Source organism: Urocampus carinirostris, chromosome 8, assembly GCF_059441175.1.
Source record: "Urocampus carinirostris isolate Australia breed hairy pipefish chromosome 8, RoL_Ucar_1.0, whole genome shotgun sequence".
In the NCBI taxonomy this organism is placed as follows: Eukaryota; Metazoa; Chordata; class Actinopteri; order Syngnathiformes; family Syngnathidae; genus Urocampus; species Urocampus carinirostris.
Window position 1 is genome coordinate 10633266 of NC_142356.1, and position 24762 is coordinate 10658027.

At 38.4% G+C, this 24762-nt stretch overlaps 1 protein-coding gene and 1 pseudogene across 1 annotated transcript in view; both read right to left on the reverse strand.

Annotated features, from left to right (window-relative positions):
• Nucleotides 1–231: 231 nt before the first annotated feature.
• Nucleotides 232–24762, reverse strand: part of LOC148360693 (phosphatidylinositol 5-phosphate 4-kinase type-2 beta) — a 31094-nt gene continuing 6563 nt past the window's right edge. The window contains exons 2-10 of the mRNA XM_088341589.1: nt 9178–9275; nt 8406–8502; nt 8158–8310; nt 6249–6395; nt 4988–5026; nt 4732–4845; nt 3063–3309; nt 2884–2987; nt 232–1048 (exon numbers count right to left, since the gene is read on the reverse strand). Of these exons, the coding sequence (XP_088197715.1) occupies nt 968–1048; nt 2884–2987; nt 3063–3309; nt 4732–4845; nt 4988–5026; nt 6249–6395; nt 8158–8310; nt 8406–8502; nt 9178–9275 (1080 nt within the window). The 3' untranslated portion in view covers nt 232–967. The remainder of the gene's footprint in view (nt 1049–2883; nt 2988–3062; nt 3310–4731; nt 4846–4987; nt 5027–6248; nt 6396–8157; nt 8311–8405; nt 8503–9177; nt 9276–24762) is intronic.
• Nucleotides 8903–9048, reverse strand: LOC148360694 (U2 spliceosomal RNA; annotated as a pseudogene).

Below are 24762 nucleotides of genomic sequence, written 5' to 3' on the forward strand. Positions count from 1 at the left end.
TCCCTTCAAAGGTTCCTGTAGTTTTTAATTAAGGTTTAATAAGGGCTCAGGTTAGAACAGGTTGGAATTTCTTATCTGAATCTGCTCTCTCCCCTGTTCTCCTTGCAAGTTCAAAATCCATTGATTTCTTCTCTCTTCATTTTGGATGTCTACTAAACTATAAACTTCTCACGTATTTAACGGTTGCACCTCCTGTCCACAACATCCGCTCGGCAAAGAAATCATCCGACACAAGATAAAACTCCCTTTAATATTCAATCCTTTTCAAGTAAACGTTTTTTCTAAGGTTTGCTGTTAACAAAACAATACTGTATACAAACACAAATTGCTACTTCGATGTAAACAGGATATAAAAAAAAAACCTTAATGCGAAAACACATTTGCTGTTAATCCACCCCTTTTAAAAGAATCTCGATTTCTTCCACCTTTACCATGCTCGCGTTTCATATTTAAAATATTCAAAACCAATATGGCGACGAAACATTAAAACACTGATTTTTTTTGTTGCTGTATTTCCCGTTTTCACGATAACACTCAGATGTTCGCTTTAGTGGTTTGATGCTATAACGTACCGGTGGAGTCTGGTGTGCGCGTCAGCCATGCATTTTGATAACTGCGCTGTTTTGCTTTTGTGGAACGTCGTCAAACGGAAATCTCGAAAACTGTTAGCGATCGTAGGCTTGTTTTCTGTGTTCTCGATACCGAAAGAAGGCGGAAGAAGACAGAAGGGAGTACACCGTGCGGTCCGAGCTCGTTTGTTTGAATAGAAAGTGAAAAACCGGTGCAGAGAAGTTCAAGGCATCGGTGGGACTGTGCAGGCCAAAGGAGTGAGAAATCGCGACGAGGATGTCTTTATCGTTTGTAAAACGAACTGAGGCGGTTCTATAACACCCTCGAAACATTACCGTGTAGTTTTTGAAGAGGTTCCGGACATGCGATCGACGGATCTGGGACTGCGGAGAAAAGTCTATGACAGGATGTTGGACATGAACTCGTAGAAGCGCTTGGAGTACTGCTCCGGGTTCACCGTCGATATCTCCGCCCCGGCCTGGAAAACACCAATCACAGAGGATGATAAGGATATTTGCAAGCGGATCTTTCAAGCAACTCTAGGTCCCATCCTACAAGGCAGGGTGTACTGGGTGGGATGACACGCCCTTTCCTATTGGCAGTGTCTGAAAATAACGTCTGCCCGGACGCCCGGGGCTTGCGTTTTTTATGTCGGGCATACAACTTACAAAACGTCTCCGCCCGGGTGGCTAACAACTTTTTCAAGAAAGAAAAAGAAAGAAAGAAAAAAAAGAGATTTATTTTCAAACAAATGTTTGTATTATTCCGATTTCGAAATTTCGGTTCGTTTGGCAATTTGTATACTCGGCAGCCAATCAGAATCCCGCATCGAATAACTTCGTGCTTCCGTACTTTCCCGTACGTTCTAAGCGCATTTACGTATCATTTTCCACAGTAGACGCACAGAGAACACAAGAAAAATGAAGAAGTGGTTAGGAATCAAACCAAAACCTCAGCTCCATAAGAAAGATTCAAAAGAAGCTAACAAAATTTATGATGCTACAAAACGTAAACGTACGTTAAACGCATCGTGGAAAGAAGAGTTCACCTGGCTTGTAGCAAACATTGCATGAATAAAGATGAGTAAATACAGGTACATACTGATGGCAGATGGAAAACAGCGATGTCATATACATGCAATTAATTTTATAAGTAGATTTATAATAAACTTAATCTTAAAGTGTTGTTCTGTTACATATTTTGATTATCAATCCTTAATACTTTGCAACAATGTATATTTTTTGCGATGAGTCGTTTTATCGTGTTTCAAGTTGTGAAAAATGGGGCAGGCAACTTTATGGCTGCTGTCCGCTAACTTTTTGTCAAGAGTTTCGGACACAGCTATTGGTCAAGGTTGAGAACCACTGTTAGCTTCTGGTCCACACCCTGCAATCTATCAACTCATGGGAGTGGTCACACCTATGGCTCATTCAATAATTGCCCATGGAGTGACATTTAAGGACAGTTGCCCAGAGAGAAAGGAGAGACTACCAGGCTGGTGAAGCAAATGCACCAATCCCTCTAAGTCTCTGGGATAAGAAGCCAGTACCCAAATCCTTTTTCATTTTAAGAAAAGGAACTGAAGACGAGGTTTTCCCCGAGCCCAAAAATGTTTATGCAACAGATTTTTTTACCATTCAAAATAGTGACTAACATATAGTTAGATAGGGCAGCACGGCGGCGCAGTGGTTAGCGCATGTGCGGCACAGTTCTGTGGTCATGAGACCCAACCTCCTGTGTGGAGTTTGCATGTTCTCCTCGTGCTTGCGTGGGTTTCCTCCAGGCACTCCGGTTTCCTCCCACATAGCAAAATTCATGCATGTCAGGTTAGATGGCTTGTCCAAATTGTGTAAATGAGCGAGTGAGTTGTCTGTCTCTGTGTGCTCTGCGATTGGCTGGCAACCAGTTCAGGGTGTCCCCTCCTGACTGCCCCAAGATAGCTGGGATGGACTCCAGCACCCCCGTGACCCTACTGAGGATAAGCGGTGCAGATAATGGATGATCAAGTTTACATTGTAGTTATGTAGAGTTCTATATTATATAAAATCTTTGTGCTTCGTTTATTGTATTTACAAAGTAACAAACGCAGAGGGGTTGAATTATTCAATGATATTTCCAAGCAAAAAGTATTCGTATTGATCGATGCGACTAGACATTTACATGGATCGGAATAATGCAACAATCGCCCAACCCGAGTTTTATCGTGAGCTGTGCACAGCTGGCAGCAAATGTATCAAATTTCACTTACAGATGAACAATGTCGATCATCAGTGTTTCCTGCGTAAACGCTAATTAGCATGTCATGTCACTCACCCCATGTTTCACAGTTTTGGCAGCATGTGCAGCTTTTTTCTTCGCATCATAATGAGTGAGGATGTCGATGATTGCCATGAAGTAAACCTCTTTCTTGGCAGCGCCTAACCACAAAAAGCATTGGGTTTTTTTTAACTCCAAAAGAGTTTGACATGAAAGGTGTTTCAAATATTGCTCACCGTCATGGCTCTTGATTGCGTAAACGTCAACGGAGGGGTCGAAGTCTCCGGGCCCGAAGAATCCACAATTGAAAGGGTTTCCCGGGCTGTCGGGTGGCGTTCCGAAGGAGCCGGTGAGCGCGCCGTCGTTTTCGTAGTCTTCCTCGTCCGCGGCGGCCTCCACGTCCATCTCTTCCTGTTCTGCGCGTTCCACGTCGTGGATTCCCACCAGGAGGCTGTAATCCATGATCTTCAGAGTGGCCAGGAACTGAAACACGATTGTATTCCGATTAAATGATTGTCCGAGAGCTGAGAAAATCTCTTCGCACAATATATTGGTACCTTTTGTATACGAGCACATCTAAACACGAGTATTTCGGCATACGAGTATTATTTGCGACAAAAAACTTGCCCGCTATACAAACATTCATGAGCAGTCCCAGCTGCTTACCGCCAACATTAACTAGTCCAGTTAGCACATGCAAACTACTACAGGCACACAAAAAACGACATGAAAAGTTGTGCTGTAAAATATTTTGTGTTTAAGGTTATAATAACTTACAATAACACAGTAAGTGCTTACATATCAACAGTCTCTCAATTTCCTACTTGTCAACCTCCGCCAATCCACCATATTAAGCGATAATAAACAGTACAAAATCAACATGGCACCTATTTACTCACAGCAAGACAGCCTAGGTAGAATACTGCGGCAACATTAGCAATCTACGATGAAGTTGCGCCACAAAGGGTAAGAATTATCGAAAAGGTAGGGCGGCAGTAGCTCAGGAGGTTAAGCGCTCGTCTTGGGATCAAGAGGTCACAGGTTCAATTCCCGGCTCCTGACAGTTGAATGTCAAAGTGTCCTTGACTCCCTAATGCCGCCGATGAGCAGGTAGTTGCCTTGCACGGCTGACGCTGCTTGTTGGTGATAGGAATGAGTGGAGATGTGTTGTGAAAGGATGGTGGGACGTTTGGACATGTTCTAAGGGATGGGCAGGGCACCTCTATGATGCGGAAGGGGTAAACCAGTGAAAGCTGTCAGGCCCTGCTGTTGAACAGAAGAGGGTGTTGCGTCACCCTGCCCGAGTGACATTGCCGCTTTCTGGTGTCCCATTTCATCTTGGGTGCCGAGGTGCTTAACTTGTTTGGGTGTTTGGGCATTTGGGTAATAATGTGTTTTTGTCTACTTTTTCCCTTTTTTTATTTTCTTTGTTTTTGTGTATGTGTTTGTCTTGCTGTCTGTCACCCCTCTCGAGGGATATGACCATGGTAGATATATAAAAAGAACTTTAATTTCAAGTGTACTGTAAGTGCTCGCGTATCATCAACAGTCTCTCGCTCCCCTACGTCTCCCGCAAACACCTCTGTCCATGGTAAGTGCTCGTAATAAACTCATGTTTTCTTTTGTTATTATCATCTACTTTATCTGTATCACTGTATTATTGTATTCAATTGTTATTTGAATGTGTTTTTAGTAATTAGGAAGATGTGTTTAATAGCTTTTTGGGGTTACCTTGGATGCTTTTGGAATTCCGGGAAGGGATTAACTAGTTTTCAATTATTTTGTATCGGAAAAATTTGCTTGTTATATGAGCAATTCGGAATACGAGCACGATCATGGAACGAACTAATCTCATAGGTTGGGGTATCACTGTATCTGCCACACTGACAGACTTTATAAACATACCTCCACATCATGTTTTAGCTTCTCCAAAAAGTACTTTTTGTTGTCGTCTCCAATTTGCAGCTTCTGGCCTTCATTCAGGAAGTCGTTGTCTTTTAAAGTGGGGAGCTCTTTGGCCTAAAGAAAGCAGACACACAACATGCAGCTTGCTCAACATCTAGATTGCCAACTACTCAGCACAAGACATCTCCCGTATGGTTTCAAATAAATGGTCATTTTTTTCATTTCTTTCTCATTTTTTGATCATCATCAAACGTACCTTTTCCTTGCCACTTGCTTCCCTTGCCACCGTGGAACCCTAAAAGAGATGGCACAAAACAGAAATGACAAAAATAGAAGAGCTAGTTTTTGACTCTCCAAACAATATTTGACAGTTAAAAAAAGCTTTAATATAACCTTGATTGAAATTATCCTCGATATTGTTTTCCCAATATGAATGCCCAACACTAAAGACTCTACCTCCAACTACTGAGGAAAAGAAACAATGCACACTTATTCCATAACGAACCCCCAAAGCAAGCTCTTGTCATTCTATTTCTTCTTGAAGTGGACATTTAATCATTGACCACTAGATGTCACTGTGTTGTGTATTGCAACTGAAAACAAGTGCTACAAAGCACAAGGAAGATTCCAAACTACGGAGACTCAAAGTGACCAAACCGCACAATTCTTCTCATTTTTTGTTTATCTTTTAACGAGGTTTTCTTTTTTGGGGGCGGAGATACCCTTAGCAGCAAGATGACAGACAATTATGCCAGCGCCCTCTGGGTGAGCTGTCAGGACCAGAACGGAAACAGGACCCAATTGCGTTACGTTTCTCACAAGTTTTATTAAAGAAAAGAGGAAGAGCTGCACCCCTGATCCGGCATTTACTAGGCGCGGGAAGCAAGTCACTCTCGTACTCAGTTTGTGATCCGAACACGGAAGTGGATCTTCCGTAGCGAGCAATGGCGGTGTCAAGGACGGAAAAACAGGTCGATAGCCGGGACAGGAGAGCAAAAACGTGTTCAAGGTCAGAAACGGGTCGTAAGCCAGGACAGGAGAGCAAAAACGTGTTCAAGGTCAGAAACGGGTCGTAAGCCGGGACGGGAGAGCAGACGTGGTCGGGATCAAAAACGGGTCGTCACTGGAGACAGACGGGAGCAAAAACGGGACAGGTGGGAGTCAGGGTCGAAAAAGGCTTGCGTAGTATACACTGAGGTTCACAGACGGACTGAAAACAGCGGATTGACAAGATTGGGTTTTAGTAGGGACAGAGTGCCAATCAGAACCCGAGGCGGGTGGCGCCAAATGAGCGGGAAAAACTGAGTCACATCAGTAAACATGACATGAGCCTCATGTAATGTACAGTAAATAAAAAAATATGACCTCCGAGCATTTTTTTAAAAAGATTGTTTGTATGATAGTTCATGTATATCAATACTAAATAATACACAGTGTATTTGTACTTTGATCAAGCTAATTGCTGCTGTGATATTAGCTGACGTTTTAATCAAATACAGACGCAATGGCCAAAGTACCTTGAGGTCGTATTTGCGATGAACGGTGAGCCGATGGCTGAATACATTCCGGGTCACTACCATGTACGTCTCCACCCCGTCCACTGTTAGCCTGTACATACCCAAAAATTGAGGAAGCAGTGTGTTGCCGTGACACTCCACAATAAACTGTGGATAAAGAGAAAACAAAGAGTGGCAGTGAGGTAAAAAAAAAACATTATGAATAGAATTGTTCCTCTCTCTAGTGATGCATTATATCTTCTACCCAAAATGTATTTAAACTCAACTTGTATTCAGTGCTCCCTCTAAGCTGCGCGCGTGCGGATTGCGCACTGCTCGGACATTCTCGGCGCACAAGAAAATCTAGCCAGCGCACAAAAATGAGGGCTCAAAATTACTAATTAAGAAGCGACTTAAGTCAAAGTTACAGTGCATGAAGGTAAAAATACACAGGTTCCCCTGACGCTGTGTCTTAAATGCGGTATTTTGAAGTCGAGTCGAAGTGGAACGAAGTTGAGCAAAGTTAGTAGAGTATGTCGAGAACCGGCTTCTTCGGCTCGGCTCTTCGGGTTGTTTTTGCTTCTTTCATCCCAACATATATATCATCCCAATATTAAGTAAAATTATGCACAAAATGACTTAAAGGAAGGGGGGAATAGAACAAAAAAGAAAAAATACCAAAATGAAAAAGTAGTGAAAAGCTGAGAAAAAAAGAAACAAAAGGAAGAGAAAAAAAGAAGGAAAAATTTAGAAAAAAGCCAGAAAAAAAGAAAAAGAAATGTAGGACAAAAGTAAATAGAGAACAAAAAGAAAAAAGTAACAGCTCGGAAAAAATAAACACAATGAGATTTTTTTTTTTAAAGGATTTTTTTAAAAAAGTAGAAAAAAGCACAGAAAAAAGAATAAAAAGTTTGTGTTGCATTCAAATAATTTCCAATTATATCATGTGAATCTTGTTGCCAACATTGTACTTCCACTAAAAAATGTGATTAAGTACAGTTCTGTATCTTACAACCAACTAAATAAGCCCCCAAAAATGTTAATATTATGCGACAAAATATATCAGGAAATAAAAAGAAATGGATATCTTGCGAAAGTATTGTAAGAACAAACGACGTTTGTAGGCCGTACAACCTTTGCAATAGTACATGAGTCAATTCATTCAAAAAAGAAACATAATTTTGCATTGCCGGAAACTCAGCAAAATGTAACTTGATGTCAAGTTTTGATAATTAATGAATTTGCCACACTTGAGATTATGGTTGCTCACTGTAGTTTCAAGCGTTGCTCACCGACTTTGTGTGAACGCTCAGACTCGTGGAAAATTAGAGGGAACATCGCTTGTATTTCTTATTCACTGGCATCTGAGAAAAAATAGATACTTGACAAATGATAAATGGCAGTGGATAATTGTAACTCGCCTTATAGAAAACTATTTGTTCCAAAAGTAAAGTTCGGGCTGAACATCAGTACTTTTCTTTTATCCTAAACGCACGCTATATGTACTAGAAATAAGAACCAGAAAACTGCACTTTCTTGTTGAACGAAACATTGAATACACAGCTGAGGAGCCTTTTTAAGCACGAGGCAGAAGAAGTATATCTTATCGAAAATAGTCTCTAGTCTTATACTGTCTTGGCCTCCCAACCACACAGGGGTGAAGGGGATGACTTCGCCTCATCAATGTGCCAATGTGGTCTTAACTGGTTCAAAATGTTTTTAAAAGTGCTTTAAGATATGAATGCGCCAAGCAAGGACAGTCAAAGCAACCTAGCGGATCAAGCTGAAGTCTTCTAACACCTGAGAGGCTTACTCTAACACAAACAAACAAACAAAAAAAACAACAGAAAGAAACAAAACCGAAGACATGATGTCGTGCTTCGTAAAACACAGTAAAAATAAGACAAACAGTTAATTGCACACATAGTACCTGGTGATATTTTTTTAAGATGTTGTGCATCTCTGCGATATCCTCACTGGATACCGTTTTGATTACAAATCGATGGTCGTAGCTGGAGAGGAAGCGATTGCCAAAGCGACCCTGCGAATCGCTGTTGAGGGGAGCGCTCCGCGTGAGAGAATTCTGCCAGAAAGGACAACAGGATTCCTTAAAGTTGTTTTCCACGTGTGACAGAACTCATCCAATGATACTAGGATTCATTTTCACCAGAAGCTTACCTGGTAGTCTTGGTCATCGATGCAAAACCGCTCCCTCAGGTTTCGGAAGACCATGGGACAGTATTCTTTGAACTTAAAGCGACTGGGAAGGTTCTCTCTGACGGGGGAGAGTCACAGAGTCAAGCTTGGCAGTTTTGTCTGACTCAAATTTTTACAGATATATTTGTGATTTTTGGATGTGAAATCTATTACATCCTTTCACCGACATCCCATTCAAAATGTGAACATTTCGTGAGTTCACTATTGCGTGTTTCTCCACAACAAAAAATATTCGATAAAATACTGAAAAACGAAATCACACCATGATCTTACGAAAAGGAAGACTAACCCATTTTGGGTTGGGGTTTTTAAGGGTTATTGTTCTATCTTCGTTATTCATTATCCATTATCCGTTATCGGTCAGTTCATTATACGCTACAAAGCATAGGAGCCGGGACACTTACTCTCAGCCAAAAGGCTAAGCTAAGGTCCTAGCCCTAAAACCTTGTTGCGATCATTGCGAATGCACCGTTCCCGGAGGTACTGCAATACCGGGGCGATGCGTGGAGTGGACAGAGCAAGATCTTATTCCATCTCCGGAATGCAAAAATCAAAAGGCCAAGCTAAAGCCAAGCTAAGGCTAAGCTAAGGACCTAGCATCAAAAGGCCAAGCTAATGACTTAGCATCAAAGCCTAAGGACCTAGCATCAAAGCCTTCAAGATCAAATGCAGTAAAATGCTCTCAAAGAGGGTTAAACCCGCAACAATAGCATGAAAACATTGATGCACCTACTTGTTAAATAGGTGGTTGTCCACTTTGATCTTACTGTAGGCTTTAAAATCATCTGGCATCAGCATAACCGGTACAGGCACATTACTTAACTCGTTAATCTGAGGGAGTAAAAGAGCAATGGATTAGAAAAAAAGAGACAGATGAATATGTATTGTTATCGACAGATTGGAAATAAATCAAATCCATAACACTGAAGTTATCTGTTTGACAATAAATAATACACACAAAAAAAACATAAACAAAAAACAAATGTTTCAATAGATAGTAAAACGGGATTCTTAAATTTTAAGGCAAGTTAAATTCAAGATTTTCTTAAGACTAATTTAAGACCAGGTTGACACAAAACACCCACGATTGAAACACAATAAAATATATATATATATTTCTTGCACATTATATCATATTCCCTTGTACAAATTACCTGGCACAGCTCTTAGCTTTTTGTGGGTAGACCTAAGACATGCGTCTGCTCTGAATGGCCCGACTGAAACCACATCACCGTTTTGATATTTCCCTTATTGAGGTCACGCCATGTTGCCATGAAATTAAATCGGTGAATTATTAAAAAACAATAGGTAAATGGCACTAAATCTTCTTAGTTCAAACAAATATAAGTCTTAGGGATGTGTTCGCATTTTAGGCCTTTAAGACATTCTAATTCAAATTAAGGCCTTATTTTTTAGAAAAAGATTCACAGGAACCCTGTAAAACCATATGTCTCACACATATAGGCCAGATACCATCACGTCTTTTCACTTCAACTACACGGTTTTGAAGACCAGTAAGATATCGCAGTATAATTAGGTAACTGTGATATCAATTACAAAGAACTAAAAATCAAAATTTGAAATGAGAGGTGCAAAATTGAACCATAATCATGTCTCACAAGCTGTTTTGTTACAGCAAATATATGCAAACTCTTCCAGAGGAATAACACGTTATCAATAGTAGAATACACCACATCATAATCCCACCATGAAACATTTTATGAAACTTTTCATCATATAAATTAAGCAAAATACACACAGTTCATCTTCATTCTCCGGCATAGCTGAGTGGAATAAGCAGTTCTATCGCTCAATTCAGTTGATTATTTTTACAGGCTTAAGAATATAGTTTCCGGCAATAATACAAAACCATTCCAACTCTAGTTTTACTTAGCTGTCTATATACCGTAAATTCCGGACTATAAGCCGCTGATTTTTTCCCAAACGTTCAACCCTGCGGCTTATTCAGTGATGCGGCCAATTTATGTCATTTTTCTAACGGCCGCCAGCGGCGCTCGAGTACAAAAGGTAAGATTTAGACTGCAACTTCTTCGATTGTGCACAAATTAAATTAGCGTAGACATATCCTCATCATGCAAATTGCAAAAAGAAAGGCACATGACGCAACTTTCAAGCTAAACGCAATCGAGCAGTTCGATATAGAAGGGAACAGAGCTACCGCACGTAAACTTTACTTGGCGAGCGTGATGCTAGCGTGTTTTTGAATAAGGGAGCGTGGGACGACGTCTACAAGGCAAAGTCTCTTTCCCATATTGAAGGAAGACGACTTTGATGACGTCAGTTATAAGGAGGAAGATGAGGACGGTTTACCGTGCTTGCTAAAAGTACAGAGCTTTTTACTGCGTTGCGAGCGTGTTGCTAGTAGCGTTTTGCTACCCTTCACAGGCACGGTTTGGGATGAAAGTTATAATAATATTATTAAAGCTTTGAAAACTCTCTCGGTGTATTGTCTTTCTTTGTAAATATGTGTAACCATGAATAATATGTATTTGCAACTGTATATTTTTGTAATGTATTTATTTTAGAAACTTATTCTGATATGTTTTGTACGAGCAAATGAGAAAGAAGGGGCGGGGCAAACGCGGGCTGGTGGGAAGTAGAGTAAAGGTGAGACGTGTTTGTGGACGCGGCCGACAATATTGGATATATATTTTTCCCACCATTACCTTTGGAAATATACACTTTTTTCCTTGGATTACTTTCACCGGGGACCCGGACTCTGCAGGTCTGCATTAAATCTTAAGTACCGGTATCATTTTCCATTCATTTTGCCGGCTGTTTTTTTTGGACTGAATCGGGTATAGGTTAATTTCGTGTTTGTATTGCGTTTTTTCAATGTGGGGGCGTGCGGCTAATATACAGGTGCGGCTTGTGTATGTACAAAATCGGTTTTCCTCCCGAAATGTGGTAGGTGCGGCTTATAATCAGGTGCGCTCTATAGTCCGGAATTTACGGTAATCATAACGTGTAAATGTGAATGTTTATTTCATTTCCGATTATACTTCTTGCCTCAAAGAGGTCATCTATTGTTTACTTTGTAGAAATTTGCTGTAGGTGACACACCTTAGCGGCCACACCCTGCGGTTTGAACAGATGTCAGAGCCAAGCTTGAACGCGCCAAACTCCCAATTAAGTAAAATAAACTGTGGAAACAAAGCTCATCACATCTAAACATGCAGTCTTTCTGAAACAAACGTAATTCTGACCAGAGTGGAATAAAAATGTAGGCATTATTATGCATCAATAGTCAGTAACATAAACCACAAATGTAGCTACAGAGCAAAATTGCTTCTCAGATTAGTAACAGGCTTTAAAAAACATAAAAGGCTGATGAAAAGCTTGTCTGTCTAACGGCTTTCCGCCCACACCACATATCGAAATTCCCCAAAAGCTGCTCCCACACATTCTCTGACAAAGTTCATCCACTGAACATCAAAGATGCAGTAATCATACCCAAAGAACGCTTTACTGATTTGGGATCAGAATTGAGGAAAATGCATGTGAACAAATTGGCAATGGCTGCCCTATTTTTAGAAATCTAACACAAGTGCTCCATACTGTATACAAATTTGGCTTTTTCAGTAAAGAATCTTAAAAGGTTTCTTCATTTTTCTCATGTTGAAGTCTTTGAGTTTTTCCTTGCCCTCATGTAGGTGTTAGATCAGGGGATGGTGTAATAATAGTCCGTGGTTTGCAATACTCTGTGCAGCCCTTTGAGACTCTTTGTGATTAAGGGTGTCACAAATAACATGACTTGACTTGACTAAACAGGATATATTAATTCTACTCCCTTAGTGACGTTTATTGAATGACGTATTGAAAAAAGCAGTAGTAAAATGGTTGTACGGTTAACCGGTTGCTATAATTGAGTTTGGCAATATCACACTTAAACCTAATTAGTGGCAAGAATTTACATAACAGAATGATTAACAAAAGCAAAACTATTAATTTCCACTTAAACTAAATATGGCGGATAACATAGACTAAATTTGCTTTTTCATTTTCAGAGGCTTTTAGTAAGCATGGGTATCAACATCAAATTTTGTTGTAGTGTGATCCACTAGAAATACACAAAACACCATTATTAAATATATTTCAAGGTAGCATTCTATCTGAGTAGAGTTGTCCAGGAAAATGTTTGCAATAGTATTACAGCATTCGACATTTGCAGAGAAAACATGCAAACTACTGTACATGAAGTCAAGTAAAGTCATATTTATTTGTGCCCCCCCTAATCACAAAGAGTCTCAAAGGGCTGCACAGACCACAGATTATTAAAAACTACAAGCTATTATGACACCATTCCCTGATCTAAAACCTACATGAAGGCAAGGAAAAACTCAAAACCCTAAACATGAGGAAAATGAAGAAACCTTGAGAAGGCACCGCACTTGTGTCAAGTCATGTTTATTTGTGACGCCCTTAATCACAAAGAGTCTCAAAGGGCTGCACAGACTACAGATTATTGCAAACTACAAGCTATTATGACACCCTCCCCTGATCTAAAACCTACACGAAGGCACGGAAAAACTCAAAAACCTCAACATGAGGAAAATAAAGAAAACTTGAGAAGGGACCGCACATGAGTCAAGTTAAGTCATGTTTATTTGTGACGCCCTTAATCACAAGGAGTCTCAAAGGGCTGCACAGACCACAAATTATTGCAAACTACAAGCTATTATGACACCATCCCCTGATCTAAAACCTACATGAAGGCATGGAAAAACTCAAAAACCTCAACATGAGGAAAATGAGGAAAACTTTTGAAGGGACCGCACATAAGTTAATCCCCCTTCCTTTAATTAATATTTAGTCAAATAAAAAAAAAATGGATAAAGGAAGCTGTTGCAAAACCTAAGAGTAAAAATTGCGAGTCAGACGATCTAAAACCCCTTGCTGTGTTTTCAAGAAGAAAGTGTAACAAATTGCAATACAAAAGGAAAGGATTATGAAAACAGGTAATGTACGCATGCAAATTAAAACCAAAATAAGTCTGTCTACATTTAATCCTAAAAACGGTGGGTAAATAAGGGCACTCAGGAGGTGAGTCTTAAAATATTTCTAAAACTACCATACTGTATATGTTACCTTAGGCATCATGTTTCCAGGAAACACAGAACAAATGCAGACTCATCACAAATAGATAAAGAAGGTTAAGTTACTTGCGAACTTTGCAAAGTGGGTAATGATTGGTTAGACATGGTTTCTGGTACTGTTATTGAATTTTCCAGATTTGCCTCCAGTAGAAGATTCAAATATTAATCAAGATATTCTTGTCTTGGCTTATATTTGGGGGTTTGGTGGGCATTTTGTGTCCTTGGTAGGTAATTATTTTATGTTCTCATTGCTCTCTTTTTCCCTTTTGGTATTGTATGTTTAAAAGTAGTCTGTGCAACCCTTTGAGACTTCTTGTGAATAAGAGCTATACAAATAAAAATTACTTAATTTGAAATTAATTTAAATGTAATGATTTAAATTGTATTATTACAGAAAAATATTAGTCCGTATATAAAATGTTTTACTCAGAAGAGTATTGATTTCTTGGACCCCGAAGGACTTGCATTGTGGATATAATTTTAAGAAAACAAATGAACATATTTAGTTTCCAGATAAAATTAGCTAATTTTGGCATTATTATTCATTTTTTAACAATAAATTAAGAAAAAGGAACATATTATTGATCAATTTATTTATTATTTTTTGGATCATCTGCCATTGACCACAGAGAAGGTTTTGCCAATTTTAGGTTTTTTTATTCCACAATATTTTATTGGATTATAAAATAATGAATAATAAATCATCTTAAAATGGGCGACATTATCACTAAATGATTCTGAAAAAAAATTATTAAAGGGACAGTGCTTTCTAGTGGTACAAAAATACATTGATTTGAATACTAGGCAAAAATACGTGAACTATCATACCAATGTTACTTTTTATCAAAAAAATCATAGGTCAAGATATTTGTATTTCTTTTACATAGTGGAATCTCTACCTAGGTCACTACCAAGATTTTTCTGCAGTCTTATTTCTTACTGTGGGATTGGTTTTCCTTCGTGTTAGACAAAAATGCCATCTAGTGGTCGAATATTACACACTGGGGCTTTAAACTTGAAGAAATTCTAAATAACAATCAGAATTATCTGCCAGCAAAACAAAAACAATTAACGTAAGTATTTAAGTATTTTCGAAATATATAACTTTTGGAATAATTAATGGAAAACAACCATATAAATAAAGCTAAAATTGAATAAGACTGATCTGAAAAAATGATAAAACATATCTATTACTGGTAATACTATATGCTTCTGTTGTTATTATATCCCCAGCCCAAAATTAATCGTATACAGGAGTAGCTATTAGTGTCTGTTGGGGTTGTATAACTATATTTATCCAACAGTTGACATTTAATACTTATATATATGTTCTATAGCCATTTTGAAAAAGTTCTCAGCCTGTAAATTATTCCCCAAGGCCATGAGTTGTGTCTCACATACCAACGGATGTTCCCTGACCTGGAATGACCTTTTCATGCCATAACTCAAGCCAAAGAGCGTGAAATGAAGAAAAGGGAGTCTCACCCATGACCAAAGGAAACCTTTCATCATCAGCCGGAAGGCAAGCTTTCCAAAAAAGACACTGATTAACTCTACGTAACAAAGGCAAAAAACTGGATATTAGAAGGGACGTTGGAGGAAGATCTTCAGAGTCAGCTGAGCCTCAGAGCCGAGCAGGGCCGAGCGCAGCAAGCAGCGCAGAGCGAGCGAAAAAGATGCCAAACAGCAGAATCTCGGCGGCTCTCAATATGATGATTAATAAAGTAACTAATTATAAAGAACCGATTCTCTTTGTCCTATATTGTAGAGTGTTTTATTATAAATGTTAGAAAATTAAACCTAACATTTAATTGGTCCTTCGAGCCGGATTCCAAAAGACCAGACGATTCCAGGACGCGAGAGGAACATCCAGTAAAGACTGTGGCCACAGCATAAAGACCCTTTTTCCGGGACTGGACCTTCCCTCGCGGACTGGGATCTGACGGTTGACGGAAAGCCAAGGACTCAGAGAATCGTGAGTAAAATTTATTCATAACATTGTGTGCATGTAAATTACCGGTAAAAAGAACTAGGAGAATAGAACTCGCGAGCGGGGGGGGGCAGATTCTTAAAGTTTAGGAATCCTCCGTCGAAAAGCTTAGGAATCCTTTGTAGAAAAGGAAAATCTTAACAAAGTTTAAGAATCCTCCTTTAAAAAGGGGGGGCAGATTCTTAACAGAAAAACCCTGACAATTCTAGACTCTATCAGGTAAATAGTTTTCAGACAGTTAAAATTCCGCGGGAGGTGTGGACTCCCCTAACCCAGCGCTTTAAAGTTAGTTAAATTTCACAAGGATGTGCGGAGTCCTCTGTCAACTGAAAATAAGTGGAAAAAGAACAAGATGTAAGAACGTGATCACGATAAAAACAAGACGTCTGTGTGATTGAGAAAGAGCGAATGAAATATAAAGTTGCCCCTGGGCAATTGTATTTTATGTAAAAAAATAATAATAATAATAAATACTCGATGAACTCATAGATGAAGGGTTATTTATAAGGAAGACCCGACCGCAATCGAGCCTCTGTGTTACTGGATAAAAGTGAGAAATTTAGGAAAAATATAAATGAGCTATTTAGATGCGTTAAATCAAAATAATGCCGGAATAATACCGAATAAGATAAAATATTCCTGTTTTCAGTTCAAAAAAAAATTGGTAAAAAAGGACTGGGAAGACTAGGAAAAATCTAATCGAGTGAATTGAATACACTAATTTGAGATAAGGGCATTTTTATACCAAAAATATTGAAAAAAAAAAAAAAAAAAAAAAAAAAAAAAAAAATTGTTTGTAAATACTTTTTTTCTCTTTCAATTAAAATGGAAAAAATGAATTGAGTGAAATTCAAATGAGTAAGATAACTCTTAAATAAATGGATGCCATTTTCACATTAAATAGGTGAAGCTAAAATAGTAGATTTAATTGGTTTAAAGAAAAAAAAAAAAAAAGAGAGAGAGAGAAACATAAAGGGGAAAGTTAATTAAATATTAAGAGAGATAATTTGGTGAAAATTAAGTGAGACTAACCTTAATACAATAGATTGGGAAAAAAAAATAAAAATAAAAAGAAAAACCTTACTTTTTCAACATTGAACTGTTTTACATCTAGAGTAAGTAAATGGGTAGTGTGGAGCACATTATAGAGTGCTGTTGAAGATCTTCATTGACTTGAAATGCGTTGTTTAGATGCAAACCATTTGCGATTTATGGCATTACCTTTGTAGAAATACCGTAATGTTTCCTAAAAGGGAGGATAACGAATATACGGGGCCATATAGTGAAACCGCGTCTCTTTACTGAGGGAGGAAGTTAGCTCGTCAAAGGAAATTATAAGAGGGTAGGGTTTTACCGCCCAATTCTCAATGGCTAAAAGGCCAAGTGGACCTCCTTATTGACAGAGTAAAAAATAGATATAGATAATGATAAACTGATTGATCCTGAATAGGTTGGATCATAGGAATTTAAAAATAAAATAGCTGATTATTATCTTGAGACAGATCATGAGAATTTAAAAATATATCTGCATGGATAGAAAATAATGTGTACATGGCCATTTAACTTAAAAAAAAAATAAAATAAAATAAATAAATAAATAAATAAATAAATCAATAGATAAATTGTTCTGTGTAAAGAGTTGTTAGAACACGCACAGGTGGATTGGAGAATGACGGACGTATGGTCTGAGATAATTGGTCATTGTGCAAAATTGGAGGGGCAGTTAATTCACGGGATCAAGAGAGTAAATCAAGAAGGAAAAAGAAAGTAAATTTTGGCAGATGTTGAAGGAGGATCACAGGTCATAGCACGACCTTGGCAGTAAATAATTAAAAGAGATGACGTGATAGGAGTGAAGAAGAGAAAAGGGAGTATTTTTCTGGGTTGAATTATGGTTTTAAATTTAGAAGGGGCATTCACACGTGACACCGAGCAAGCTGTGAATGATAAAAAAAAAAAAAAAAAAAGGTAAATATGAGAATGCAGGAATTAAGTGGACACTAAATTAAGGAAAGTTATAATTGATACAATATTTACACAAAAATATTTGCATGTAAGATGTTACATACAGTTGAGATTTGTGTAATATGCATCTGGTGAAAAACAGCCACCGTAGTAGTAAAGAAAAAAAAAAAAAAAAAGGGTTGTCAACATTGTGCAAAACATGTGACAGTAATTTTATAAATAAGCTATAAAAATAAAAGAACTATGTAAAGGATGAAAATCTATTTGAAGGCAAATGAACATAGACATGACATATTGTTTTGCTTTAGAACAAGAAATGAGAGAAATGCAAAGTATTACAATAATAAATTTGACTACAAAAATACTGTAGTGATACAAAAAATACACTATTTTGTTGCCATAATGAGAAATATTATAGACTAAAAAATATATATATATATATATATATATTAGTGAACTGTCGTGAAAACACTACAAAAGAAACTTAGGAAAAGTTGGATTTTACAGCAAAAGTGTTGCTCTAACGATATTTTTGAGTTTCAGAATTTGGTTCTTGTCTCATTTGGGCTCAACAATCCGCTGAGGAGAAAATGGAAGAACGGTGAGGGAAAAAAGTAGCATTACTAACGATGATGAAGACATTTGAATGGGATGAACGATGGTGAGAGCCAGAAAAGTTTTGTGTTCATATTCGGCCGGTATGAACCATAACTATGATAAGAAGATCTCATCTTGTTGGAATCCATTACAGCGATCATCGAGCAGCGATTGGAGGACACCCTGAACTGGTTGCAAGCCAATTGCAGGGCACACAAAGCTAGACAATTCACTAGCTCATTCACACATAGGGACAATTTGGACCAAACAGTCCATCTGAAATGCATGTTTTTTGAAAGAGGTAGGTAAATCGTAACAATGAGAGCAGCCAGTGGACACACACACCTGTTCCCAGGTCCTTAGTAATGCCGCACACGTGCTGGCCACTGCGCCACCGTGCTGCACACACATATATAATATGTATCTCATCTCATCTCAGCAGCTGCACCGCTTATCCTCAGAAGGGTCGCGGGGGTGCTGGAGCCCATCCCAGCAATCATCAGGCAGTGGGCAGGGGACACCCTGATATATATGGTTTTTTTTTTTTTTTTTTTAACTGAACTATCAATAATGATAATATGATAGGAATTTTGAATTCCGTGTACTAGCTTGCTAAAAGATTTAAAGATCTTGGCAGAACCCCTGAAATTTAGTGATACAAAGATCGAACTTATAAATCGGTGACAAATATAGTAGATATCTGCGTATTCATTCAGTTTTGATCATCGAATTATTAATTTATTTTCTGCATTTGTTGACGGTAATTGCGAATAACAGGCTTGTCTTTTTCCATTTTTCTACTTCTTTCTTTAACATCTTAGTACAACATAATTCGTGATGTCAATCATCAAAGCAAATGAGCCGTAAAAGCAAACTCTCTTTGATGAATTGAACGAGGAAAAAAGCCGTTTGTCTAATAAAAAGACTGACCGTCACTCGACAAGAATTACCCACAACAATGACGTAATTTCGAAGAGACGAGATCTCATTAGCTAAGATCGGCGTGCAGGAAAATAAAATAAAAACTCGTACAGCGAATTCGATAATAATGACAAGACTTGTAATGCGTTAAATCTTTGTTAAAGAGTAAACTAAATGATAATGAAAATTTAAAGGAAAAAAAGTTGCGTACCCAGCATAAATGATGCGTTTAAGACAGGTAAGTGAAAAAATGAAAACACTGAGAGTATAATACAAGATAATTATACAGAGTAGTATAAAAAGAAAGAATATTTGAGTGAACAACTAATCATTTTTCGTTGAAAATGCGAATAGCAAAGGGTAATAACTTTAAGACGTGTAGTTTTGCTCCTAATAAAGAAAGGACGATTAAAGCAATGAAGCTGACTAAAAATGGTCCATAATTTTAGTGTCAATCTTCTTGTTCGTAAATGGACAAATTCAAAAGAGGTGTATTACGTAAAAAGATTATTTCCTTAGTTGTTCTCGTATTACAGAAAAGAAGAATCGAGACTAGAAATAATCAATAACGTAGATGAAGCTATTTCAGTCACTGAATGAATTTTTTTTTTCCTTTTAAACAGGAAAGAAACTAGTGTTAATAGTCAGACCAGATTTGTTTAGCTTTATATACAAGGGATTTCGGAAAGATGCTTAGAACAAAGACACTCACACACCTTGTAGCTTTTCTCTGTTTGCATGATTCACTTCAGGCATGTTGTGCATGCAAGCGGCCTAAAAACTCAGACAGGTCATAGGTAACCATGTGTGTCAACAAAATGAAACCAAGCAGCCTGCCTTTTCTTTTTTCCTGGAGGGAAACCCATCGAGGTTTTGTTTGTTTGTTTGTTTGTACATGATTCAATTGTTTGTTTGTTTGTACATGATTCAAATTGAATCTTTTCTTCCGGCGCCGTCACGAATGGCAGCCACTCCAGCAGCTCCCATGTTATTTTCGATTGTTCTCGATTGTTCTCAGCTCAGGGATGCTGCTGGAAATGTGAATTTCCCTTCGGGGATGAACAAAGTATCTATCTATCTATCTATCTATCTATCTATCTATCTATCTAGTGCGTAGAAACAAAGATTGTTGAGCAGAATAAAAGATAATGAATAAACAAAATAGATACACTCAACAAGATAATTCATAAGTGACAAGTATGTATTGTTCTTTATTGAATCAATAACAAAAGATTGATTATGACTACAGAGATAAGAAAATACATAAGAAAAGCTATGACATTAAGTTCGATTTGGCATTTTTTGAGAAATTTTTGTTGATCTTTTGGGATTTTTGATGTTTAGTGTGAGGGTTTGGAATTTTGACAAATTTAGCCCAAAGGACAATTGGGAGGACAATTGATTACACACTGAATTTTTTTTTTAGAATGAGTGTTACGATTAACAAGTGTTAAGTAAATGTGTAACAAATACTGACTTATGGTTTGGTTAAGTTAAAAGGAAACGGTTTCTATGGAAGAGAATTTTTAGAAGACAATGAGAAATAGATTGAACAATCTTGAAGAGGTTCATAAGAAATGAAAATCACGGATTAATTGATTTTGAGACATATCATGCCAATTTAAAAATAATTGCATGAGAAATAAATGGGTAGAAATTGATTAAACTAAGATAATGTCTACTAGTACTTAAATTTAGAGAAAAAATTTAAGACATAGAGTAGTCCGGCCAATTTACTAAAAAATCCCACTACGTAAGCACAATGGAATTAACGAGATTCTCAAGTGCCAGTGAATTGCACAAAAAGACATCAGTCATCCATTGTCTGCGCCGCTTATCAACAGCGAGGCCAAGGGAGTGATATGGAGCACACCCCAGCTACGCTCATAAAAAACGAGCTCAAGGGGGGTGGGGGTAGCACACACGGCGAGTCAAAAGGTCACATGTCCTTTGAATGTGAAGAAGAAAGCTTTGCTGAGCAACACCAAACAGCATGACTGGGTCAAGATAGTAATGATAAAATAGGGACAGTAGAACAGTATCAAAACAATGAATAGTTAACTGGGGAAGAAGGAATTTTTAATCTCGAAAGAATTCTCTATGAAGAAACAATTAAACCCGAAGTAACATTATTAGTTCAAGGCACTCCTGTAAAATTTCTCTGTGATACCAGGGCGTGCAGAACCACCCTTAAAGAACAAATCCCAAATGTGACCCTCGGGCCAAACAAAGTAATGGTGCGCGCAGCTCAGGGGGTATTAAAAAGAGTCCCAGAAACCGAGCTGATGTGGCTTAAAGACCCGGAAGGGAAGTCATGTCAAATGTCAATTTTAGTGCTGCCCGAATGCCCAGTTAATTTGTTGGGACGAGACGGACTTGTAGCCCTAGGGTTAGCCATAATGCCACCATTGTGATGTCCATACCGATAACCTCTTTAAAAAGGTTCCAGTGAGGCAGTCTAGGGGGACAGCCAACACATATTACTGGGCAAGGGTGGGAGGAGTACTGGTGGTACGTGTTTGGACACGGAGCGTTCCAAGCGTGGGAGTATTTGGTTATAACGGAAGCAGGGGAGTACTGGACCCCAGGGGACAGCTCTGAGGCCCAGTATTTCAAAAATCGGGTTAAATTGCAGCATCAAAGAAGCAATTTACAACCGTTACAAACCAGACAATTCGACCTCCGGGGTCGGATTTTTTTTAAACAGCACGTGCTGGGGTTTCACGTTGTGGGCCTGGTCCTCGGGACTGGACTCCTTTTTCCCGGTCGTAGTGTGTGTAAATGACAGTATGAAATCGACTGATCAGCCAAAATTAAGTAACTACTCTCTAACGACAAATTTCACATCAGTAAGCATGTCAGTTAAAGACATTGATGTCGTTCAAAGTTACCACAGGAATTTCAAGGATAGATGACAACTGGTTGCTAATGGCTGAGCAGGCGGCACATGCTGTCATGATTAATTGTGTTGTGTGTATGGGTGCTCGCCTCTTTTGAGAGTTGTACCATCAACCCTGAACTCAGAGGGCCTGATAAACGTAATGAATAATACTGTACCAAACGGAAACTGCTCTTTCTGGGATCAAACCTACCCCGGAACGACAGTTGAAAAACATAAGCCTGTGTTTTCTAAAAGAGTAGTTCAAAATAATTTTACCTGTATAAATAGAATCGGACTTTGTGATAGTCTGAATGGTATACAATGTCACCAAAATGTTGACAGTCAATATAACATTTAAACCACTCTCCCGGAGCGACATCTGGTGGTGGTGTGGAGGAGACAAGTTGTATGATAGACTACCGTACAATACCACAGGATTGTGTGCATCTGTGTCTTATTTTACCTGTGTCTATAACCGCCACCACAATCCCTGAATTGCTAACATCTGTTAAGAGCTTGTTATCACGTGTATGGAAAAGTAAAGGTCTACCTATGCCTGGAGTGACAATGATCCTACATACATCGACAGCATCGGTGTTCCAAGAGGCGTACCAGATGAATACAAATTAGTAAATCAAGTAGCAGCGGGTTTTTTGAATCTTTGATTTGTTATTGGTGTACAATTGATAAAAATGTTGACAGAATAAACTATATCCATTTCAATGTGCAGAAGTTAGGAAACAAAACAGAACAAGGTTTCTCCGCCATAACGAGCAACTGCTACCTCCCTCATGGCTTTCCAGAACCGGATTGCTGTTGATATGCTACTGGCTGAAAAGGGAGGGGTCTGTTCTATCTTTGGTGACCAATGTTGCACGTTCATACCGAACGACACGGCAGCAGACGGAAGTCTGACAAAGGCCCTGGAAGGCCTCAGGTCACTTAACAACAAGATGAAAGACCACTAAAGAGTTGACACACAAATGTGGGATGGTTTTGGAGATACGTTTGGAAAATATAAAAAAAAAATGTATACTATACCCGTTTTTGCGGATATTCTCACATTGTGTGGATGTTGTTGTATTCCGTGCATAAGAACATTGCTAACGAGACTAATTACAACAGCTCTTGCCCCAATGCAGGCAAAGATGGTACCTTTGTATGCTCTGTTGCCCTCGGACACCAATGCTGACGATGACTCTGGCAATTACCATAAAAATGATGATGGTGAAAATTGTAATGACACAAATGTTGATGATGATTGCCTGTCTCTGCATTTTCATGATTTTTACTCAGATCCTGGTAATTATGACGACAACCTCTAAGTGTAACAACTGTTGTTGTGTTCTTGATTTCTCTGTTAAAAATCGTATTGCGAAGTGACAGTTGAATGAAGTATTAAATCACCGGTTGGATAAACAGGAGGGGATGTTGGGGTTGTATAACTATATTTATCCAACAGTTGACATTTAATACTTATATATATGTTCTATAGCCATTTTGAAAAAGTTCTCAGCCTGTAAATTATTCCCCAAGGCCATGAGTTGTGTCTCACATACCAACGGATGTTCCCTGACCTGGAATGACCTTTTCATGCCATAACTCAAGCCAAAGAGCGTGAAATGAAGAAAAGGGAGTCTCACCCATGACCAAAGGAAACCTTTCATCATCAGCCGGAAGGCAAGCTTTCCAAAAAAGACACTGATTAACTCTACGTAACAAAGGCAAAAAACTGGATATTAGAAGGGACGTTGGAGGAAGATCTTCAGAGTCAGCTGAGCCTCAGAGCCGAGCAGGGCCGAGCGCAGCAAGCAGCGCAGAGCGAGCGAAAAAGATGCCAAACAGCAGAATCTCGGCGGCTCTCAATATGATGATTAATAAAGTAACTAATTATAAAGAACCGATTCTCTTTGTCCTATATTGTAGAGTGTTTTATTATAAATGTTAGAAAATTAAACCTAACAGTGTCCAGTATCCTCATCAAAACCATTTTTTTGGCAGGGGACAAAACAACGATTTGTTGATGTTGGTGGGGACATGTCCCATCCGTCCATGTCAAAACTATTCCACAGGCTTAAATGTTTATTATCGTTTATTAATAAGATTTGCAATTATTCATAATGGGAGCAATTTGCTGGGATTGACAGGTATGTGATTGCATGATATTGGTGGGACATAGTTCATTTTTTAAGTAATTACATAATTCTGGTGGGGACAAAACAATGGTTTCTTGAGATTGATGGGGACATGTCCCCTACATCCATCCCAAAACGATTTGGTAGACTTAAAGGTTTAGTATCACTTAATAGGGGGAATTGCAATCATTCATAACAGGAGAAATTAGCTGAAAATGACAGGTATGTGATTGCATGATACTGGTGGGGACATACCCAAGTTGTTGAAGTAATCACATAGTATTTGTGGGGACAGAACAACCATTTGTTGACGTTGGTGGGGACATGTCCCATCTGTCCATGTCAAAACTATTCAAAAGACTTAAAGATTTATTATCACTTAATAGGGGGGATTGCTATCATTAATAATGGGATCAATTTGCTGAGATTGACAGGTATGTGATTGCATGACATTGGTGGGACATAGTTCATTTTTTTTTAAGTAATTAGATAATTTTGATGGGGACAAAACAACAATTTCTTGAGATTCATGGGGACATGTCGCCTCCGTTCATGCCAAAACTATTTAGTAGACTTAAAGGTTTAGTATCACTTAATAGGGGGGATTGCTATCATTAATAAGGGGAGCAGTTGGCTGAGATTGACAGGTATATGATTGCATGACATTGGTGGGACATAGCTTATTTTTTAAAGTAATCACATAGTTTTGGTG